General features: G+C 38.3%; 1 protein-coding gene across 1 annotated transcript in view; it reads left to right on the top strand.

Moving 5' to 3' along the window:
* Positions 1 to 21,977, top strand: part of KLF12 (KLF transcription factor 12) — a 411,252-nt gene that overhangs the window by 268,036 nt on the left and 121,239 nt on the right. Inside the window, exon 5 of the mRNA XM_052650108.1 lies at positions 11,128 to 11,263. Coding sequence (XP_052506068.1) covers positions 11,128 to 11,263 — 136 coding nt within the window. The remainder of the gene's footprint in view (positions 1 to 11,127; positions 11,264 to 21,977) is intronic.

Raw genomic sequence — 21,977 nt, 5'->3', positions numbered from 1 at the left:
CAGAGAAGTGATATTCAGAGAAATGTCTTGAGAATTTTGAAGAATTAAGGGATAACATGAATCTTGGGCTATAGACAAGTCAGTAAAAATAAGTCCACCTCTAGACACAGAGCAGTGAAATTGCCAAGCCTGAGTCATAAAGAAAATCTCGAAAGCTTTTCTACGAAGGAATTAAAGAATGACAGAGGCTGTCAGCAGCAACAAATACCAGAAAGAAATGCTGTAGTGTCTTCAAATGACAGTGAGGGATCCTAGAATTCTGTTCCCAGCTAAAGTCACTTCAACTGACAGTAAAATTTAAAAAAAAAAAAAGAAAAAATCATACATATATTGACTAAGTCTACCACCCACACAAATTTGCTGAAAGAACTAAAGGATATTTCTTTGAAAGAAAAGGACTTGAAATGGAAACTGAGCTTAGAAATGATTTTTAAAAATATAAATATCTGCATAAAGAGATAAGCTGTAACTCTTAACAGTAAAACATGAAGCAGAATACGGGGCTACAATGGAAAAGAACTGGGCTTCCCTGGTGACTCAGTGGTAAAGAATCCGCCTGCAGTGCAGGAGATGAAGACTTGGGCTGAATTCTTGGGTTGTGAAGATTCCCTTGAGGGGGAAATGGCAGCAGACTCCAGGATTCTTGCCTGGGAAATCCCATGGACATAGGAGCCTAGTTGGCTACAGTCTGTAGGGTCACAAGGAGTCAGATACAGCTGAAGGGAATGAGCATACACAGCACACAAAGACCTACAACACCTTCTAGAACTAACACCAAAAGAAAAAAGATGTCCTGTAGTGAAAAAGAACCTGGGGAAGGAGCGAATGACCCCTGGGGTACTTGTAGCATGCTGCGTCCTTCTTGTATTTGGGAGAAGAGATACCTAGAGTGACTTTAGAAAAATTAAGAATATAAATAAATAGCAAATGTAATGTTGAATGAAAATAAACTGTAAAATTTTATGTATACACTGTTTAAAGAGCAGTGGTGATCACTCATTGATACATACCAAGAAAAGTGTTAAAACTTACATACACTAGGACAGTATGGAAGAGGGAAACAAAATAGGGGGAAAATGCAGAGTCAACTCCCTCTGTGATAATTTTACTTTCTTTAATGATCTGAAAGAAGTACTGTGAATGTTAAGTTTTTTCATCTTTTGGGAGAATCAAATAAGTGATTAGTCTATGTGTGTGTGGAATTTCTTAAATAAGAATAGCATCGGGGAAAAGCTGTAAATAATGTAACTCAATTTGGAAGCAGGAGGATGAGAGAGCAATTGTTGGGTCGTAAGTGTGACGTCTCTTCACATTTTATGTTTATGTCCGCGATGGTTGGATGTGAGAGGCCGTGGGAGGGAATGGTTTTCAAGATTTGGAGTGGCTGAAGGAGAAAAATGAGTAATGATACTGAAGAGTCACTTTGATCCCTGACATCTTATTTAATTGATAGTGTGAATGGGGTGGACATGGAGGAAGAGCTCTGTTTTTAGTATATGAACTTGCATGGATTATAATGAGCCATCTGGGCCTCTCTGATCTCTGCTTGGCCTCAGGGCCAGCTAATGCTTAGTGCTGAGGGGGTGACATGGCAGCTTTGGTTAAGGAAGTCAGGGTAGATGATGTTCAGAATGCATACTGTTAGAGCAGCGGTCCCCACAGTCTTTTTGGTACCAGGGACCAGTTTCGTGGAAGACAGTTTTTCCATGGACTGGGGACAGAGAAGGAATGTTTCCAGGATAATTCAGGGCATTACAATTATTGTATTACCACTAATCTGGCAGGAGGCAGAGTTCAGGCATAATGCAAGTGATGGGGAGCGGCTGTAAATACAGATGAAGCTTTGCTCTCTTGCCCACCACTCACCTCCTCCTGTATGGCCTGGTACCACTTCATGGCGAGGAGGTTGGGGATCCCTGTGTTAGAGCATTAGAAGTTTTAGAAGTCATCCAAACATCAATGTCACAAGTTTCTACCAATTAAAAATCTGTTTTCCCTATTATTAGATTCAAAGAAACTAATACCAAACATTTGTGTGTGTTTCATGCCTAAACAGTCCATGAGGATACACACACTCATGAGGTCGACAGCAACTTTGATTATAAACATGCTGTGATACTCTCATGCGCCAAGTTTTTTGGGGTATCTTTTTGTCTTTTTTGTTTTTACTTTTGGGCCATGCCAGGCAGCGTGTGGGATCTTAGTTCTTCAACCAGGGATTGAAATTGTGCCCCCTGTAGTGGAAACACACAGCCTTAACCACTGGACCGCCAGGGAAGTCCCATGTGCCAACTTCTTTAATCTTTTTACTTTGAAACTAGCAAAAAATAACTGCTTTCAAATGTAAGTCATTTCCATGTCAACTATGCAGAGCTTCGTTGACATAAAAACAGAACTATTAAGTTCAAAGTAGATTTTCTTCCATTTCTGAAGTGTTTATTAGATCTGAACACTTTATATTAAGTTGAGGATCATGATTCAGTGGTACTTAAAATCATTATAGCAGGTCTCTTATCTGTTTCTTGCAAGATTCAATTCTACCCAGTTGGCAAACCAGAAAACACAGAGCAGAAAGACCAGCTAAGTGAAATAAGAAAAGTGAATTAAAATGCCATGGATTAATGTCTAAAGTCATCTTCTTTTGTGCCTTCCAGATGAAAATGAGTTTGATGATCTCATTATTCACCATATGTGCCCACCACCAATTCACTTTATTATTAAGTGTTTTAAATCATCTCTTCCTAAAGTAGATTCAATTTTGAATAAATCAATTGGAGCTGGTTAGCTTGGGTTTTGAGCAGTTGTAATGAGTTGACAAAATGGAAATGTAGAGGAAAACAATGGTCTGTGAAATCTCAGAAGACTCCTGGAGTTCAGAAGTCTTGGCCAACTCTGGAGAGTTACATAATGTTAGAGGAGTCTCAGTGTAAAATTCCACTTATTAATAGAAAATTTTATGAATTCTTTTAATCACAAAAGCCTTGTGTTCTCTGAGGCACATGTCCTGTGAACACAAGACAATAGTAAATCTCTATTCTTGTTCTTTTTATAAATAAGGAAAGTAATTTTAGTCATGATTCTTTAGAAAGGTGAAACCCTAGTTAATATTGTGTTAATCTCAACAAACATTTATTTTAAATGGTATTTTAAATGAGTAAATTCCTCCTCTGCAGTTTCCAAGCAGAAACTCATATTGTAGAAGTGACATGTATGTTGTTGTATTTAAAATATTTTATTGAAAGAAAAGAAAATCCTATTAAATGTAATTTAGCTTAAAAAGTAACCAGAAAATTAATAACATTTTCCTTCCATGTTATTCTATGGCCTTATACAACCCAAAAATATATATGCTACTGCTAAGTCACTTCAGTCATGTCTGACTCTGTGCAACCCCATAGACGGCAGCCCATCAGCCTCCCCCATCCCTGGGATTCTCCAGGCAAGAACACTGGAGTGGGTTGCCATTTCCCTCTCCAATGCATGAAAGTGAAAAGTAAAAGTGAAGTCGCTCAGTTGTGTCCAACCCTCAGCGACCCCATGGACTGCGGCCTACCAGGCTCCTCCGTCCGTGGGATTTTCCAGGCAAGAGTACTGGAGTGGGGTGCCATATAATTAACTAATTTTATAGAGTAATAGAAATTTAATGATTGTGACTTTTGCCCCATGAATGTTAATATTAGAATATAACCCAGAATGTAATTTTTAAAATGAAATGTGAAATAGACACTTTTATCATTGAATCTTTTGCAAGCTGGGAACCACTGTGATCATTTCAAGCAGAGATCTGCACTTATTACCATCATCTTCATCAGTAAATATTACTTTTTATTGTGTACAAGGGGATATAATCAATATGATTTCTCAAGGAGTAGACTGAATAAAAAGGGATGTAAAATAAGTATCAATTCAGTTCAGTCACTCAGTCGTGTCCAACTCTTTGTGACCCCATGGACTGCAGCATGCCAGGCCTCCCTGTCCATCACCAACTCCTAGAGCTTGGTCAAACTCATGTCCATTGAGTCAGTGATGCCATCCAACCATCTCATCCTCTGTCGTCCCCTTCTCCTCCTGCCTTCAATCTTTCCCAGCATCAGGGTCTTTTCCAGTGAGTCAGTTATTTGCATCAGGTAGCCAAAGTATTGGAGTTTCAGCTTCAGCATCAGTCCTTCCAAGGAATATTCAGGACTGATTTCCTTTAGGATTGATTGGTTTGATCTCCTTGCAGTCCAAGGGACTCTCAAGAGTCTTCTCCAACACCACAGTTCAAAAGCATCAGTTCTTTGGTGCTCAGCTTTCTTTATAGTCCAACTCTGACATCCATACATGACTACTGGAAAGTAAATATAGGCGTAAGTATAATTCAAAATGGGAAGTGCAAGAATGCCATAAAAATACATAAGTACAAAAATAAGAGCATTTTTTTAAAAAGGAAAGTTTACATTTTGTTAGAAAATGAACTGAAGGTTCGTAAAGGAAACTGTTATTCTTTAGGAAGGGTGTAGAATTTTTTTGACTAAATTGTACATAGATGGGAATAACTGTATGTATTAATAACTGGATTAAAGGACTTCAGAGATAGGACACATAAGAGTGCCAAATGAAAAATGAAATTGTAGGATGATTAGTGGGGGCTGCTGAACCATTTTTGTTGAGGTGGTGGGAAAAATTCAGTGCTTTCAAATAAGGACTGATTGAGAAATCTGTATTTCTCTAGACATCTTTCATTCACTTAATTACTAGAGAAATACCATAGAAGACAAATGTAATATGTAGCAGTACTTTGAGGAAGCTTATTGAATTTATTATGAAAAGAAAGGAAAGGACCTCCAAAGAACTGTGGGGTGAATGCAGTAGCAATTAGTATCTGGTTGAATGAAGGGCACACCCATGAAATGATGAGAGCTCTCAACTTGGGTGAACAGGAGAATGATGGGTCTCCACTGATGCTTGAAAGAAGAATAGGACTGGACTTTGAAATTACTTTTGGACATTCAGGTGGAATAGAATGCTGGAAATATGAATAAAATGGGATTGAGGGCAGAGGAGCTAAATCTTTAGCTCTTTTAGAGCTGAGAACATGAGTTGAGTGTCCATCTCCACTGAGACAGTAACTGAAATTGTAGAAATTGTGGAATTACTGAGAAATAAAGAAAGACAGCAATAAGAGGGTGGATAATGAGGTTTGAAGGGGTATCTAAAATTTAGGTATATGCAGAGAGAAGAGTTGAAGAAAGTAAGAGGGAGAGAGACGCAAAAGTATTAAACAGTCTACAGCAGAGACAGCAAATGCTTTCTCCAAAAGACCAGATGGTATTTTATGGCAAGCCATATGGTTTCCGTGACAACTACTCAAGTCTGTCATTGTAGCCCTAAAACAGCCAGAGATAAAATCATGAGCATGGTGGAATAAAACTTTATCTATAAAATCAGGTAGCAAGACCCACAAGCCTTGGTGTGCCTACCCCTGAAGTCAAGGGAGGGAGAGAGATTTAGCACATTATTGACCAGGGACATATTAATATATTTTTAAATAGTGATACAGTTAACAATCACTGTGCAGAGTTGTTAAAGCTTCTGGTAGGGCATATCACTAGAGCTTAAAATTGATCAAGGGTTCATTATACAACTTATGATTGTCATTATCATTCACATTTTGCTCCATTATGTTCTTGTTCCAACCTTGTATATATTATAAATGTCAAATTTTCAAAAATGATGCATCACAAAATTTTGAATGAAGAATTTTTTTGGTGAATTTTATGTAGATTTCTTTCTGTTATTGTCCAAGCGACATATGTGCTAGTGTCTTAGAACATGATAGTTCTTCATATAGTTCTGATTCAGACAGTGTGAATATTAGACCAGCAAAGAGACAAAAAACCTTAGTGTTTGATTCTGATACAGAAAGTGAAATGAAATGCACGGTGTGGTGCTGGAGAATGCTTCTTTTGATTCTGCAGAAGACTGGACTGACGATAACATGTCAAGAAAATTAGAAGACTTTACAGGTGTATCAGGTGTAACTGTTGAATGTAATAGCCCTCAAAGTGTTAGTGAAATACAAGAATTAATTTTTGGCTGGCCAAAAGAAAAATCACCAACCACAGGTACTGGTTTCCCCCTCAATCCCTCAGTCAATATTAATTAAGAGGCTGGGAGTGAAAATGAAAAGATATAACCAATAGTCTAGAAAGCTGCAGAGAGTTCCAATGGTGCTGTCACTTAGAAGAGGACCTTGCACTAGGGAATTATACTAACATTATGAAGTTATTATTTAATATAATGGGAGAAGAAGCCATTACTCTGTCAAATGTGCAGATAGGAATTTGGGGAAAATGAATAAATTGCTTGTATATCAACATAGTACCCACATCACAGGATTTACATAATTGATTGGATTTTTAAATCTTCACTGGGGTTATATAGACAATGACACTTGCTTTATGTAGAGAAGTAGTCTCATTAGCAGTAACAAAAATTTAAAAAGTAAGACAACAGAGCATCGTGGAGGGATCAGTAAGTAGAGTGAGACCCAGAAGAGCCAGATCTGATCCTGGAGTTCACTGACCTCTGAGTCAAGCTTTATTTACTTATGAATTTTTCTCTCATCATCTATCTTGATATGCTAGAAAAATCAAGCCTATATTTGAGCAACTGACATTCTGAAGCCAAATGACGTCAGCATATCAGTTGTACAAATGTACTATGAAGAGTGTGCTCCATCACCCCACATATAATAAAGTCCTAAGTATTAATTGACTACATGCAGCCATATCCAAAGGTCCATATAGTAAAAGCTATGGTATTTCCAGTAGTCATGTATGGATGTGAGAGTTGGACCATAAAGAAGGCTGAGAGCCAGAGAATTGATACTTTGCAACTGTGGTGCTGGAGAAGACTCTTGAGAGTCCCTTGGACTGCAGGGACATCAAACCAGTCAATCCTAAAGGAAATCAACCCTGAATATTCATTGGAAGGACTGATGCTGAAGCTCCAATACTTTGGCCACCTGATGTGAAGACCTGACTCATTGGGAAAGACTGATGCTGGGAAAGATTGAAGGCAGGAAGAGAAGGGGGTGACAGATGATGAGATGTTTGGATGATATCATTGACTCGATGGATGTGAGTTTGAGCAAACTCAGGGAGATGGGGAAGAACAGGGAAGCCTGGAGTGCTCTGACAAATCAACCCCCAATTTAGTAGACTTGCATGTGAAAGTGAAAGTCGCTCAGTTGTGTCCAACTCTTTGCAACCCCATGGATTATACAGTCCATGAAATTCTCCAGTCCAAGACTAGATGGCACTCTTACTTACTCACAGTTCTGTAAGGCGAACATTTGAAATGGGTTTAGCTGGGCAGTTGTCATGCTAGTCACTCCTGTGAATGCGGTCATCTAGTGGCTGGAATATGTCCACTCAATCTAGAATGACTTCAGGTCATCTAGCCAAGTCCACAGTTGCTGGGGGAAGCAGTCACACAAGGGCATGAATTCAAGGAGACAGTATTCATTGGAGTGATCTTCATGGTGACAGTGATCATAGGTGGGTGTTTGAAGGACTAAATAGGTTGAAAGAGTAAATAGGTTCAGGTTCAGGTGTTGGATTTCTGCAGTTACCTTCCCAGGATTTCATGACATGGAGTGAATTTCACACCATGTCCCCAGTACCTCTCTCTCAGGGATGACACTTTGTCCAGCAATGAGTTAGACCATCTACTGCTGTCTGATCCCTTTTTCATTTAAGAGGAACAAAATCTGAACTGTAGATTCTTTTCAGATGCTTCTAGCATTCTTTTCAGTGCTTTCACTTGGTGCTGTCTTACTCAGAGAGAGAGGTATGTTTTTGGTTCTAATGCCCTGGTAACTTTTCCATTTTCTCTCCCGTGGGCACCTCAAAGTATTAGTGTTCCCTAAATGAGCTGAAAAACTCAAAGACTGTTGGAGGTTAGGGAGGGTAGATACCCCTACCCCACATTTAATAAAAATAGAGTGGAATTATGCAACTATGTAGATTAGCTAATCATCTGACCTAATCAGCAATGCAGATTTAAAAAAGCTTTTCTAATTACTTCCTCAACTTGGCTGAAGGTATGGGTAAGAAGAGTTTCCCAGCATGATGGCAGCAGATGTATTTCATAATATTTATTGAAAATATTGGAAAGAGATCCTCAATTATAATGTTCCTGAAAAGTGCATCAGAAAAGGCATTATATTTAACATATTTTAAGCTTTCATTAAGATATAAACATAGCATAATTTAGATGATCAACTCTCACACCAGTTATTTGGAATCTGTCACGCCGTGAGATTAACTTTCCCAGCCAAATGGGTTGCTGGTTAAGTGCCTGTCTCTTCCTTGAGTGATATGACTTCCCAAGTGATCTCTGTTTGTCTTGATGAAAATGGGACCACCAAAAATATCCTCTTTTCTTTGGCTATTTGTTCATTTGATATCTTGGCAAAGGAGTCTCAGTGCATGGTGTTTCAAGAACTTTAAATGTTAAATTGTTGATTTTCACAGGTATATGTAAGACCACACAATGAGTCTGATACTAAATTTATTGACTAAATTTAGCAATATGAACGAGTGTTAAAGGAATCATTTTGTAGTGGGATTGCACAACAGGAGACTTATCTGTGAATTTCTGGTTGATCTGTCTGTATCATCCTTGTGTCTTGGGCTATTTGAGTGCTAGCTGTTCATCTTTGCCTTCCTTTCTGTGAGCTGCTGAGTATCATTCCAGGGGCTTCCCAGGTGGCACAGTGGTAAAGTATCCACCTGCCAACGTGGGAGACTTAAGAGATGTTCAGTCCCTGGGTCAGAAAGATTCCCATGGAGGAGGGCATAGCAACTCACTCTAGTATTCTTGTCTGGGAAACACTCCATGGACAGAGGAGCCTGTTGGGCTGCAGTTCATAGGTTCTCAAAGAATTGGACATGACTGAAGGGACTTAGCGTGCATGCGCATTCATTTAATATAAAGCAGCCTGAGCCAGTTTCTATTGCCTGGAGCCAAAATAAATCTTAAATGATCTAATGCCTTCATTGCCTTTGGAATGACCAAATGCCTAAGCAGCTGTATGTTATTACGTGGTTGTGAAATTGGTTACTTTCCTCTACAAGGAGTTTCTCCAACCCCTCTGCTAGGGACTCTTCTCTAGAGATCAAATGGAAAAGAAACAGCCTTTGTCTTACCATGTGGTATAAAGATAGCATTCAAGAACTTAATGTGCATCATTGCATAATTTCTGGTGTTCAAGAAAGTGAGGGCTGTATTGGTGGAAGTGATCAGTGATGAGTCACATGACAGTGAATTGTTTTATTTGAGGATAGACCCAGAAAAGATGGATAATCCAATGTATGATTTGATTTCTTTGCTAGAGACTTAGAAACTAGGACATAGTTATTATGCGTTTGAAAGTTATCAGATGTGATACCTTTCTGTCCAAACTCTTAAATATCTAGATCAAAGTTTCTCAGCCTGGTGCCATTGATAGTTTAGACTGGCTCTTTGTCTTGGGGCCATGACTGTCCTGCATACTATATTAGATCTAACAGTATCCTTTGCATCTGCCTAGTGGGTACCAGTAGCATCTCCCTTCCTTCAAGTTGGATGAATCACTGTGTCTCTAGACATCGTCAGATGTCACTTGGGGGGCAGATAAGTCCTCAGCAAAAGACTACTACTTTAGATTAGTTTTATTATTTTCTCTTTAATTTAGCCAACATTTACTAAAATCTTCCATTATTCAAAGTGCATTTTGGTATGTTTATACTTGCAAAACGTATGTCACGTATACTCACATCTTAGATTTCAACAGATATTAGCACCTTCCTAACCAAGTTTAGTTAGAAATCTGTCAAAACTCTCTAGATACAGTTTTTCTAGTCATATAGTCAGTATTAGGTAAAATCGTAAGAAATTATCTTTTGTGGGTTAAGAAAATGGGAAAAATCAGCATTTCCCTGCGACTCTACCTGATGTATGATGCACAATAACAAAACAAAAAAAAAAGAGGAAAAAAAAAAGAAACTGTAAATGTACCCAAATGTCATTGTAACCATGATTTTAAGTTCATTTTGCTTTTCCTTGCAACTAGTAGTGGTTTTAGAAGTCTTATGTAGGCATGTTTGAAGAGCAGGATTCTGGTTGGAGCTGGCTGAGAGTTGAAATCATATATTTTAGCAATGCAATTATGTAGCTAGCACAGTGCTTTCAATTTAGAAGGTGTGCTTCTTTGGTGCTTGAAGTGAGGGCTGATGGAATTCCTAGTTGGTGGTTGCTAAAGCTGTTCATAAAGAGGAGGTGGAAGTGAAACCAGTTTTGAAAAATATATATTAATATATTAAAGGTTGATGGTAACCCTCTCATTTGAAAAGATCTGGTGGTCCCTATCAACAAGGGTCAGAACGTTGGGCTATTTCTTGCCTCAGCAAGCATTCAGTGAAGGAGAATCTTACCTAGAAACGCTGTTTTGGAAAATGAGATCAGGACAATGATGAAGGGCACTGGCTAACACATGTAAATACAGTTAAAATGACAGGCTGCTAGTTCTGTTATTTTCCTGCTCTCAGATCTCCACTTAGAGCAACAGTGAACTATGAGACAAGGATTCACTGTGATATGAAAAATACCTACACCTTGATATTTCTCTTGTAAGCCTTGTTCTTCTCTAAGCTTCTGATGTGAGCTATAAGCAAACAAATCCTCTCCCTCCTGCTCGCCACCTTCCAGGCAGTGTTAGGATGCAAGAAAATGGCCAGAACTCTGGCAGCAGAAGCAAGAAGAAGCCAGAAGGTAGAACAATAACTCACGAGCTACCTAATCATCTTCTGACCACTCAGAAGTTGGTAATATCATGGATTTTATACGTTCTAATCTGTAATCATCCCCTGAAACTACCGAGAGCTGATGGCGGTTTTATAAATCAGATGAACAAGGGAAAAGAGTCAGTGAGTGCTCAGTCCATAAAAATACGTCGCTTTCACTAATTCCTGGGATTTCTAGAGGATGCCATGTGTGTGATATACACAGAAGAGACAGTCCATGCTTGATGTTGGTCCAGGACAAGGTTAACTTTGTGCACACTAATTTTAATTCATTATATATGCCTTTTTTTCCCAGCACAAATGGACCCCCGAGGCCTATCTCCCAGACAAAGTAAAAGTGACAGTGATGATGATGACCTGCCAAATGTGACCTTAGATAGCGTTAATGAAACTGGATCTACGGCCCTTTCCATAGCCAGAGCAGTACAAGAGTAAGTATCGCATTCTCAGGATGAAATAAGAATTGCCAAGGTGTTCGATGGATAATGGAAACAGCAGCATCTCCTTCCCCAGACCTGTCATTCTAGCTCTGACTGGGTACATGTGTCAGCATCTTTCCATTCACCCTGTGTTCTTTGGGAGGAGATCAGGGGAATCCTAGAGTGTTTTACGTAGTTAAATATTTGCGTTTCAATAGAAATGAGACTTATTTTTTAATACTTCCCACACCTTCCCAGCTCTGAAAAGAAATATATAATATTTTTTATTCTTTTTGAATGTCACTATCTAATTATCATCTTTATCATTTTCATATAAAACAGTCAAGAGAAATAAAACCGACAAGCATTATTATCTTGTGTTGATAGGAAAAAATACGATAGATTTTTTGAAATTTAAAATTTTGAAGATAATATGTTACCTCATTGAAAAACTCAAATCATATGTAATTTTTGAAGGGCTCTTTCTTGCTCCTTTAACTGCAACACAGAGTTAGATTTTAGCCCTCGTTTATTGAATGTAGCTGCTTTTTCATCATTGTCAATTCTGTGTCTAGAAACTAGTCCACGTGTATTTTGTCTCTAGCATAATTTTTTTTCTAGCATAATTTTTAATAACATAGTCTTAAAGAAGAGGAGGATCTAAATTAAGCCACTATTACTGTAGACACGAAAGTTCATTAACATTTTACTTAAAATAATCTTGGTTACCTCCCATGTATTAATTCTTTTTTCCCAAGTATTGACTAAATAGCTACTCTCTTTCATGAATTAGGTCTTGAAATTTAAAAAAAAATTTTTTTTGAAACATTTTAGAATTTAGAGCCTATATGTGGGTATTTGTGTGTGGTATAAAATGAATAATATACCTCCATATTATATAGGCACTAGGTATTATATATTTACATTATATATGTATGTGTATACACACAAATATATATATTTGAGGAAACAATACATTGTGAATCTAATGAAATTTGCAGTTAGATTTGGATTCAAATTTACATTCAAGCTCTTAGTAGCCATGTGACATCTGTCAAGTTAGCCACTGTGAGGTGTTTCTTCATCTGTAATAAGAAAGACTGCTTACCTTACAGGACAACTGTGAGGGTGTGATGTGGTTACATGGCATAAAAGTTGAATTGAAAAATTTTGACAGATAAAAGCGTCAAGGAGGGTAAAATTAGTAGTATTGCTAATGATAGATAGTTGTTACAATAATAGTAATAGTGTATAGTATAGTGTATAGTGACAACTAGGAAATACAAATATTGCAGATGTCATTATGCTAATATCACTATTGAAGACACTGAGGATCAGGGAAGTTCAGTGACTCGTCCAAGGTCATATTATAAGTGGTGATAAGACAAGGTTTAGAACTTCTAACTCACAGAACAGGTCATTTTCTGTGAGTGCCCTGTGATGTCTGTTAACAATCATATTCTTCCACTTGAACATGTATAAAAACACTGTCTTCTCCCATTGTTTAAATAACTGGTTGTAGTAACCTAGTTTCTCTGTGTGGTGATCAGCACAGCAATTGTGGTTTTGTGGGAGCGAAATCTTAAGGTCAGGGATTCCATTTTCTCACCTGTAAAATTAGACAGACTGTTGAAAAGGTTCAATTCTGAGATGAATCATAAATTTCACAGACATTTTAATCACACTTGTCTTTCTGTGCCATGTAATATATACATAATTTGTGTGTACATATGTTCTGGATATGTGTGTTTCTTTTATTTCAGATGTTAGGGTTTGGCAGTGTGATTACTAAAATCTAAGTTATACTTATTCCATTTGGAGCTGATAGAGCAAATAATGGTACTAGCTTCTCAAATATAATCACTTTTTATGCTTCTAGTATTATGTGCTGATAATATAATAGTAAATTTTAATATGAAACTTTCAACAGCAGCCTCAGGAATTGGAGCTTCATTTTCAGCGTAACTTCTCTGATCTGCTTTGTGAAAACGTTTGGAAGCCACGATACTTTGTTCCTACTGTGCATATGCCTGCCTTTATTACTATTACAAAAGTTGCATGTGTATCTAGGGAAATGCCAGATTCATTATTCATGTAACTGTATTCATTAAACGATTAGTAAAGAATACTGAGCTGTCACTTGGGAAGCCCTAGAATGCCAGGACCCATCAATAGTTAATTAAGCATCATTCAAGAAGGAATATGTGTGTGTAAAAACTGAGAAGTGATAAGATACTGTGAGGTGAAGTGAAAAGAATGTTCTACAGAGACCTCTTAAATGTAGGTGCGTTTCAAAACTTGTTACAATATGTTGAGGAAAATTTTAGGCTCAGACAAATAAGTATATAGTCCTTGTTAGAGAATTAAAAAAAAACAAAACTGTCCTTAGGTTTCAGTTCAGTCACTCAATCGTGTCCGACTCTGCCACCCCATGAATCACAGCACGCCAGGCCTGCCTGTCCATCACCAACTCCCGGAGTTCACTCAAACTCATGTCCGAGTCAGTGATGCCATCCAACCATCTCATCCTCGGTTGTCCCCTTTTCCTCGTGCCCCCAATCCCTCCCAGCATCAGAGTCTTTTCCAGTGAGTCAACTCTTCGCATGAGGTGACCAAAGTACTGGAGTTTCAGCTTTAGCATCATTCCTTCCAAAGAACACCCAGGACTGATCTCATTCAGGATGGACTGGTTGGATCTCTTTGCAGTCCAAGGGACTCTCAAGAGTCTTCTCCAGCACCACAGTTCAAAAGCATCAATTCTTTGGCGGTCAGCTTTCCTCACAGTCCAACTCTCACATCCATACATGACCACAGGAAAAACCATAGTCTTGACTAGACGGACCTCAGATATGCAGATGACACCACCCTTATGGCAGAAAGTGAAAAAGAACTAAAAAGCCTCTTGATGAAAGTGAGAGAGGAGAGTGAAAAAGTTGGCTTAAAGCTCAACATTCAGAAAACGAAGATCATGGCATCTGGTCCCATCCCTTCATGGGAAATAGATGGGGAAACAGTGGAAACCGTGTCAGACTTTATTTTGGGGGGCTCCAAAATCACTGCAGATGGTGATGGCAGCCATGAAATTAAAAGACGCTTACTCCTTGGAAGAAAAGTTATGACCAACCTAGATAGCATATTCAAAAGCAGAGACATTACTTTGCCAACAAAGGAACTTAGGTTTACCCAGAGTTAACTTTCAGTGGACATGTGTTTCTCTTCTTCTCTTAATTTCTCTTTAATTTTTCGTGCATATCTGTTTCACTATTTCTCTTTCCTCTTTTTGTGTTTGCCTTTGGGTCATGATGCCGTCTATTAACACAAAAGCTGGACAACGAACAAACAAGCAAAATTGCATTATACTGTGCTCAATACAATAATGTATCCCATCATAAGAGGACAGAACATTGTTTCAGCATGTACCAGCCGAGAGGATTTCAAAAGATATCTGTGCATCTATTTCTGGCACTTTCAGAACTTTCCTTAGGTGAGAAGGATGTCTGTAGGTAGACAGGTGATAAAATCAAGGGTTTGTGTTCACTAGAGGTGAAAGTGAAATCGCTCACTCCTGTCCAACTCTTTGCAACCCAGTGGACTGTAGCTTGCCAGGCTCCTCTGTCCATGGGATTTTCTAGGCAAGAGTACTGGAGAGGGTTGCCGTTTCCTTCTCCAGAGGATCTTCCTGACCCAGGGATCGAATCCAGGTCTCCCACATTGTAAGCAAGATGCTTTGCCCTCTGAGCCACCAGGGAAGTCCTTAGCACATTGTGAAAGCCCTGGGCAACCGAAACACATTTATCTCTCTAATTAAAGCCATGGTTTAGGAAGAGTTCTTACCTCATTGGCCCCCATGGTAGTGTCAAGGAAGAAAGGGGGAAGATGCGGTAGGAAGATATTAGGAAAGACTGATAAGCAGAGAGGAATTAAACTTGTCTTGTCCTTCAGACAAGGTGCTAACCCCACAAGATGACTCTCTCCAACCTTATCTCTTCTTCGTCTCCTTTCACATTCAGGTTCATAGCCTTGCCTCTGTAGTTGTCACCATAGTTTAAATTTTTGATTTGGTGGCTCACTTTTTGACACTATATTTACATTGCATAAACCTTAATATGCTATTAAATGCTGTTTTAAAATATTTGGTATTATACATGTTACTGGCTTTTAAAATAAATGCTGTAAGTCTTCAGTTTAATATTTTTCCTTTGATTTGAAATGCAGGAGTTGTTAGCCAAAGTTGCATCTCTCCTCACCATAATATGTTTAGCGAGTCTTGTCTTTAAAAAAGAACACTGGTTGGTGGCTTGAGCAGCAACCTGAGTTCACTTCCATCAAATAGATTTTTATAGAGAGGCTCCTGAACTGTTCTTGAACTGTTCATTTCAACTATTTTCATTGGTTCATTTGCTTCTCCTTCATCAGCTCAGCATCAGTGAATTCAGATAAGTGGGAAGAGCTGGCCATAGAGAGGCCCTTCTTGTATTTCAATTGTGGAGGCACTGTCTAAGCCAGAGACAGGTATCCAGTAATTGTGACAGAGCCAATTTCCAGAAATTCATTGAACATCTGTTTTGCTTTGGTCTGGGTTTTTTTTTTTTTTTTTTCCCTCCCTCTGATGCTGTAATAGGGTCATTACCCTTAGCTACTTGACAAACATAATTATGAAATAAATGTTTGGAAAAAGAGAAGTACAGGCACATGATTAGAGCAAATTATTATAATTAACTCTAACCCTCAGCAAAACTATTTTTTAAATAGGTAAAATTTGGCTTTCTTACCCAGAGCCTCTAATTTCTGTACCCCTTTTTCTTCTTTCTAGTTCTAAACCTTCATTCTCATTTGGTGATGCTAGTAGAATAATCAACTTCCTTCAAATTAAAGTATAAATGAAAACAAATAGCTGAAAGAGGGCCTTCCTCAGAGAATTTCTAGTCAACCAGGAACAAGCCTTAAACTGAAAGGAAAAGATCTAGTCATGATACTTTCGGTAAGAGTGAAGTGGGAAAGGGTAGAGCAGAGGGTGAGGAAAGCAAATGAAGGTGTTAAAGAGCTGGACTTGTTTTTTTCAGGGTCAGTTTTTGCAGAGTTGGTAAATGCACGTTATTTTTTAACTCACATGGTATCTGAATTCTCTACCCTGACTGATCTTGATAATAACTCTCAGAGGGTGGGAAAAAAAAAAAAAAAAAAAGGCAACATAAATTAGTAGCAGCAGCAGCTTTTTGCTTTAGTTAGCATCCCTAAAATCTGCACCTGGTAAAAGGATATTCTTTTAAATGGCTCCTTGTCGATTACATTTAAGCTAATTAAAACATTGCTTTCTTCCCCCTGTTTTTATTATATTGCTTGTGTCAAGTGCCCTTCTTAAAGCAAAACAATTTGTGAATTCTGGAAATGAAGAGTCATATATCTTTGTTACATTTTCACTTAGATGCTCTTTGAAAGAACAGATGTGGCGGCAAGTTATCTGTCCTGTTACTTCAGATTCTGTTACTTGTTCAAACATCATGGTTCTTAATTTAGAAAGTTGCATCTGATGATCAAAGAAAAGTCAGAAATCTTGTAGGTTTTTGATGGCGATTGCGTGTTTCTCATTGTCCTTATTTTAAAATTCTTGATCTTTATTTCTCAATTTCCTTGCATCTAACTGGGTTAATGTCTTTTAAATGATTGTAGAGAACAATCCTAGAGATAAGAGAAAGAAAAAGCTGTTACTGACTGACTGTGAGTGTGTGTGTGCTCAGTCATGTCCGACTCTTTCCGGCCCAATGGACTGTAGCACCCCAGGCTCCTCTGTCCATGATATTTTCCAGGCGGGAATACTGGAGTGGGTTGCCATTTCATTCTCTATGGGATCTTTCCTACCCAGGGATGGAACCCGCGCCTCTTACATCTCCTGCGTTAGCAGGCAGATTCTTTACCACTAAGCCACCTGGGAAGCCACTGGCTGCCTAGTTTTAGGCAGATTCTATAAAAACTCACACAGTTTCCGTTTAATTCGCCCTGTGCTCCCTTTTTTATGCACAAATAAAGAAAAGGAAGCCCAGAGAGGTTTAGTCTGTCTCCAGAGGTCCTGCAGCTGGTAGTTTGCAGAGCTCATTTTGAAATCAAAGTTTATCTGACTATAAACCAGATTCCTTTATGAAGACAGCTCCTGTTTTTATGCTGTGGCTTTAAAATCTCTAAACCATAGCTATCTAATATTCACAGTTTTTTTGAGACTTGAATCCCAATAAGAATACAACTTTTATGAAATAATTTCTGATTTTTATTTCATTTTAAAACTCACTGTTACTTTAAATGTAATCTGATGTAAGGGGAAGTGGGGATTCCCTGGTGGCTCAGATAGTAAAGAATCTTCCTGCAGTGTAGGAGACTCAGGTTCAATCTCTGGAGCAGGAACATCCCCGGGAGAAGGGAATGGTTACCAATTCCAGTATTCTTGTCTGGAGAATGCCATGGACAGAGGAGTCTGGAGGGCTACAGTCCATGGGGTTCACAAAGAGTCAGACATGACAGCAACTAGCACTTAAGAGGGAGATAATTCAATCAAATGCCTTCTCAGAAATGATTCTTAAAAAGGTATTCCACTTCGTGACTCACACATAACCTTATATTGATATGTAAAGAAATAAAGTACAAATATATTAGAGTGTTCTTTATATAACACTGTTGGTATTATTTTAAGAAATGATTATTTCAGTATAAACACATGTGCTGACATTTCTAAAATGAACATCCTTTTCAGAATTGCTTTCTGTCAGTCTATAAAAGGAGAAGCTTGTTCAAGGGCTGAGATGGTACTGTGTCATCTAATTTTGCTTCTTCAACTGAAGAATTTGAAGGCATTGGGCCATGCCTTTTCTGTTATCTGCTGATTAGAACAAACCCAGTTGAGGTGACTGTGCCCAGAGACTAGCCACAGAGCTCAGTACGTCAAATAATTGCAGTTCTTTCGTTTTAAATATTTCCCAAATTCTTGTCTCATCTTACAAACCTATATTTTTATTTAATAAGCCTGTTGTGTTTGTGTGAGTGCCTGATAAGTCGCTTCATTCATGTCTGACTCTTGGCAAACCTATGGACTATAGCCTGCCCAGGAATTGAACCTGCGTCTCCTGCATTGGCAGGTGGGTTCTTCACCACTAGTGCCACCTGGGAAGCCGATTATGTGTTTGGAACACCTTCAAAGTCCCACATCATGTCTTACCAGAGAAATAGCTTTGGTTCAGTTCTGCAGGTGAAAGCTAGCTCTCTACCAGACTAATGATAGACATCATGGCTGATGAGGCTGCTGCTGATGGGTAAATCTGAGAGGCATTCACTGTCTTGCCAAGGAAATAAACACTTCTATGTTGCTCTTCTTCTAAGGTAGTTCAAAAGAGCCCCTGATTTTTTGTGAATGAATATAGATAAAGTCTAAAGTGTTCACTTAGCCTTCATCAACCCAACATTCTTGCAAGATTAAAAAAAAAAAAGAAAGAAAATGATCATGGAGTAACTCAATCCCTGGTTGTTTAATAGCAAAATGAAGCCTGTATTCTTCTACCAACACTTTTATCTGCTTTGATGAGATCCTGTTGGTCCCTCTTTCACTTAAAAAAGTGTGATCAGTTTTTATAATAATTTGATATTTGAGCTGTTTCGTGAATTAGCAAATTAAGTCATGTCTTCATTTGGTGAATAATGAATTCATTTATTCAACTCTGAGTTAGCTGCTGGAGATACAGGATGACTGATTCACAGTACCTTATCATAAGGAGCTCAGAATAAACCTACACGAGGCAAATTAAAGCCCAAAGGAATGAAAGCATGAAGGAAGAAAGGAAAGGACACGTAGCTCATCCAGAGTAGAGCAGAGACACGTGGTAGGATTGCACAAGTTCAGTGACTGGCATGGAGCTGAGTGTGATGAAGAGCTGGGAGGTGAAGCTGCTTCGGGAGGTATGTAGGGACCTGATCAGGAATGATGACTGTATTCTGTAAACAGTGGAGAGACATCAATAGATTTTACACGGGAATGGCATCATCAACTTTGTGTCTTACACATTTCAGTCTCCAGAAAGCTCAGTATGGTGGTGCAGGTTGACCACTGTGCATCCCAAAGGGTGCCATTTCTATGAATGGTGCTGCCTAGCTGCCCAGCTACCCACAGCTTCCACAGTTAGACACAGGAGCTTGTGGTGTAAAGATACATGTAAAGAGCTTTATATATCTGCATGTATGTACATATGTGTATATTTATAGACACCCCTGTGTCCATTCACATGAGACTCTCCCATATATTGAGCTGTTCAGAGGACAGATAACATGTCCTCCTTGAATCTCCAGGGCTTGTAGCACAGTGCCTGCAAGGGACTTTTTTATACACTAGAACAGCATTGAATAAAATAGACAAATCATTGATTTTGTGGTGCTTATATTCTAGTGGAGGAAGTGAGAGAACACAGACAGTAAGTGAATAATACCTCTGAAGAGAGCTTCGCTGGTGGCTCAGTGGTAAAGAATCCGCCTGCCAATGCAGGTTAAATGTGGATTATTTAACTTGCATTAAATGGCTGTGGGTTAAATCCCTGGGTTGGAAAGATCCTTTAGAGAAGGAAATGGCACCCACTCCAGTAATCTTGCCTTGGAAATCATGTGGACAGGAGTGTGGCAGGTTACCATCCATGAGATCACCAAGAGATGGATAGGGCTGAGCATGTGAACACAAGTGCACACAACATACGCACACCTCTGAAGAAGGGAAGTGCTATGGAAGTAAGGGAAACAGATAAGGGTACTGGGTAGGGTGGAGGTGGTACACAGCATTTATAATTTCATATAAGGCATTTGAATTCTGATAAGGTTATCTGTTAGGAGAGCCCTAAAGAGATAGAAGGTCAATTCACTAGGTTATCTGAAGGAACAGCCCGCGAGGCAGAGTAAATAACAAGTGAACAGATTCTAAGGCAGGAGTATTCTGGAGTGAGTAAACAGACTCACTGACCAGCTAGAGAACATGAGTTAGAATTCCTTAATTTTGCAGAAGAAACTGGGCTCTGTAGATGCTAACTGTTCTAGCATCACTTCCCTAGGGTGAGGGAGCCAGGACTGAATCTCTAGTGTCTACGCATACTTTGCCCTCTGTGCTGTGATTAAAGTTAGTGTTTTTTTTTTTTTTTTTTAAAGGAATCTGCAGTTATTTAACCAAAACGGAAGTCCGAAAACAAAAATGCAAAACAATTTTTCTTTCAAAACACTTCATTACTTTCAACTTACTTCTTTTTGGCTGGGTTCTTCCAATCTAATTTTGTATCCCTGATGAGTCAAAAATATTTATTATCCTAGAGAGTTGTTAAAAGATATATTGTTACTATATCATCTAGGAACCATTAGCACTTTTTCCCCTAGAAATGATGCAGCTGTTGTTTCAAGTGAGAACTTACCCTAAGAATTTTTATGTATGAATCTTTTTGATCACTCAAAAGTAAAATGAAGTACAAGGCACTGAATCCCCTGGCAGCCCAGTGGTTAGGACTCTGCTTTTTTCATGGAAGAGGCCCGGGTTCAATCCCTGGTCAAGGAACTGAGATCCTATAAGCCATGTGATGTGGTCAACAGAGAGAGAGAAAGAGAATGCAAGTAATGCAGTTTGTTCTAGAAATGCCAGAAAGTACAAAAATAAATGAGCAAAACAACAAGAAAAATAGCAAAGAAAATAAAAGATATGATATATGGAAGCTTCTACACAGAGGTTGCTGTTACGAGACTGATTTATATCCTATCTCTATGGCAGGCATTTGATACTGCATGTGTAATGCTAAGCAATGAGTTTAACCTTCCCCCATCCCACCTGAACTGAACATCATCTTTTGCTGTATACTACAGATATAAACAGATTATTTGTTTAGCTCTTGTAACCACTTGGAATTATTGTTAACTGTTGACTAGTTTTTTAAACTCTCATGACGCATTCTAATGTGAATTTATTAGTTCTAGATAATCAATTTAAAAATATATAGAAATCAAGCTTTTTAAAGCCGAAGATTTTGTTTTTATACTTTTTAAAGTTAGAGATTCGAAAGTTATATCATAGATAGAATGAGTCAGCCACTTTTATTTGAGAGTGCCTACTTATTTTTGCTAGTAATTGCTGAAATGACTCATAATTTAAAATAAAACGGTATTTCATGTGGTCATGCGGTATACTCCAAACTGATGGCAAGTATTAATTTGCTCTTGGTTGTTTGACCTGGTTCTCTGTGTGAGATCTTTTTGTAGCTTTTTACTTTCTATATGTTCTACCTATAATTGCTTGGCAAATTTGTGTATGCCATTTATATTTCTCATCCATATATTCCTAATGAGTGTAACTAGTAAGTATAGGTAGTCATTTCTCATGCATTTTTGATGTGTGTTGACATAGATACTCAATGATTATGTTGAAATATTAATAAGTTTCTGTAGAAGTTCCCAGAACTATTCATCACTCTTTCATTTATTAATATAGTCAGAGAGAGCACACATGATAGAAAACCATACTGTAATATATTTGAAATTAACTCCATTCACCAGGCTATAATCTCTTCCATTTTCAGTCAAATGCTCTAGATACTCTCTCTTCTTATTACTCTTCATGAGTTATTGCCATCATGCCATAATTTTCCTTCACTTTATAGCACTTTCCCACACATGAATCTCATTGAATACATTTACTTACATGCATCAAATGGAAGTAGAAAATTAATGG

Source organism: Budorcas taxicolor, chromosome 12 (assembly GCF_023091745.1).
Source record: "Budorcas taxicolor isolate Tak-1 chromosome 12, Takin1.1, whole genome shotgun sequence".
NCBI classification, from domain to species: domain Eukaryota; kingdom Metazoa; phylum Chordata; class Mammalia; order Artiodactyla; family Bovidae; genus Budorcas; species Budorcas taxicolor.
Note: the sequence above shows the minus strand (reverse complement) of the source record. Positions and strands in the feature narration are given on the sequence as shown.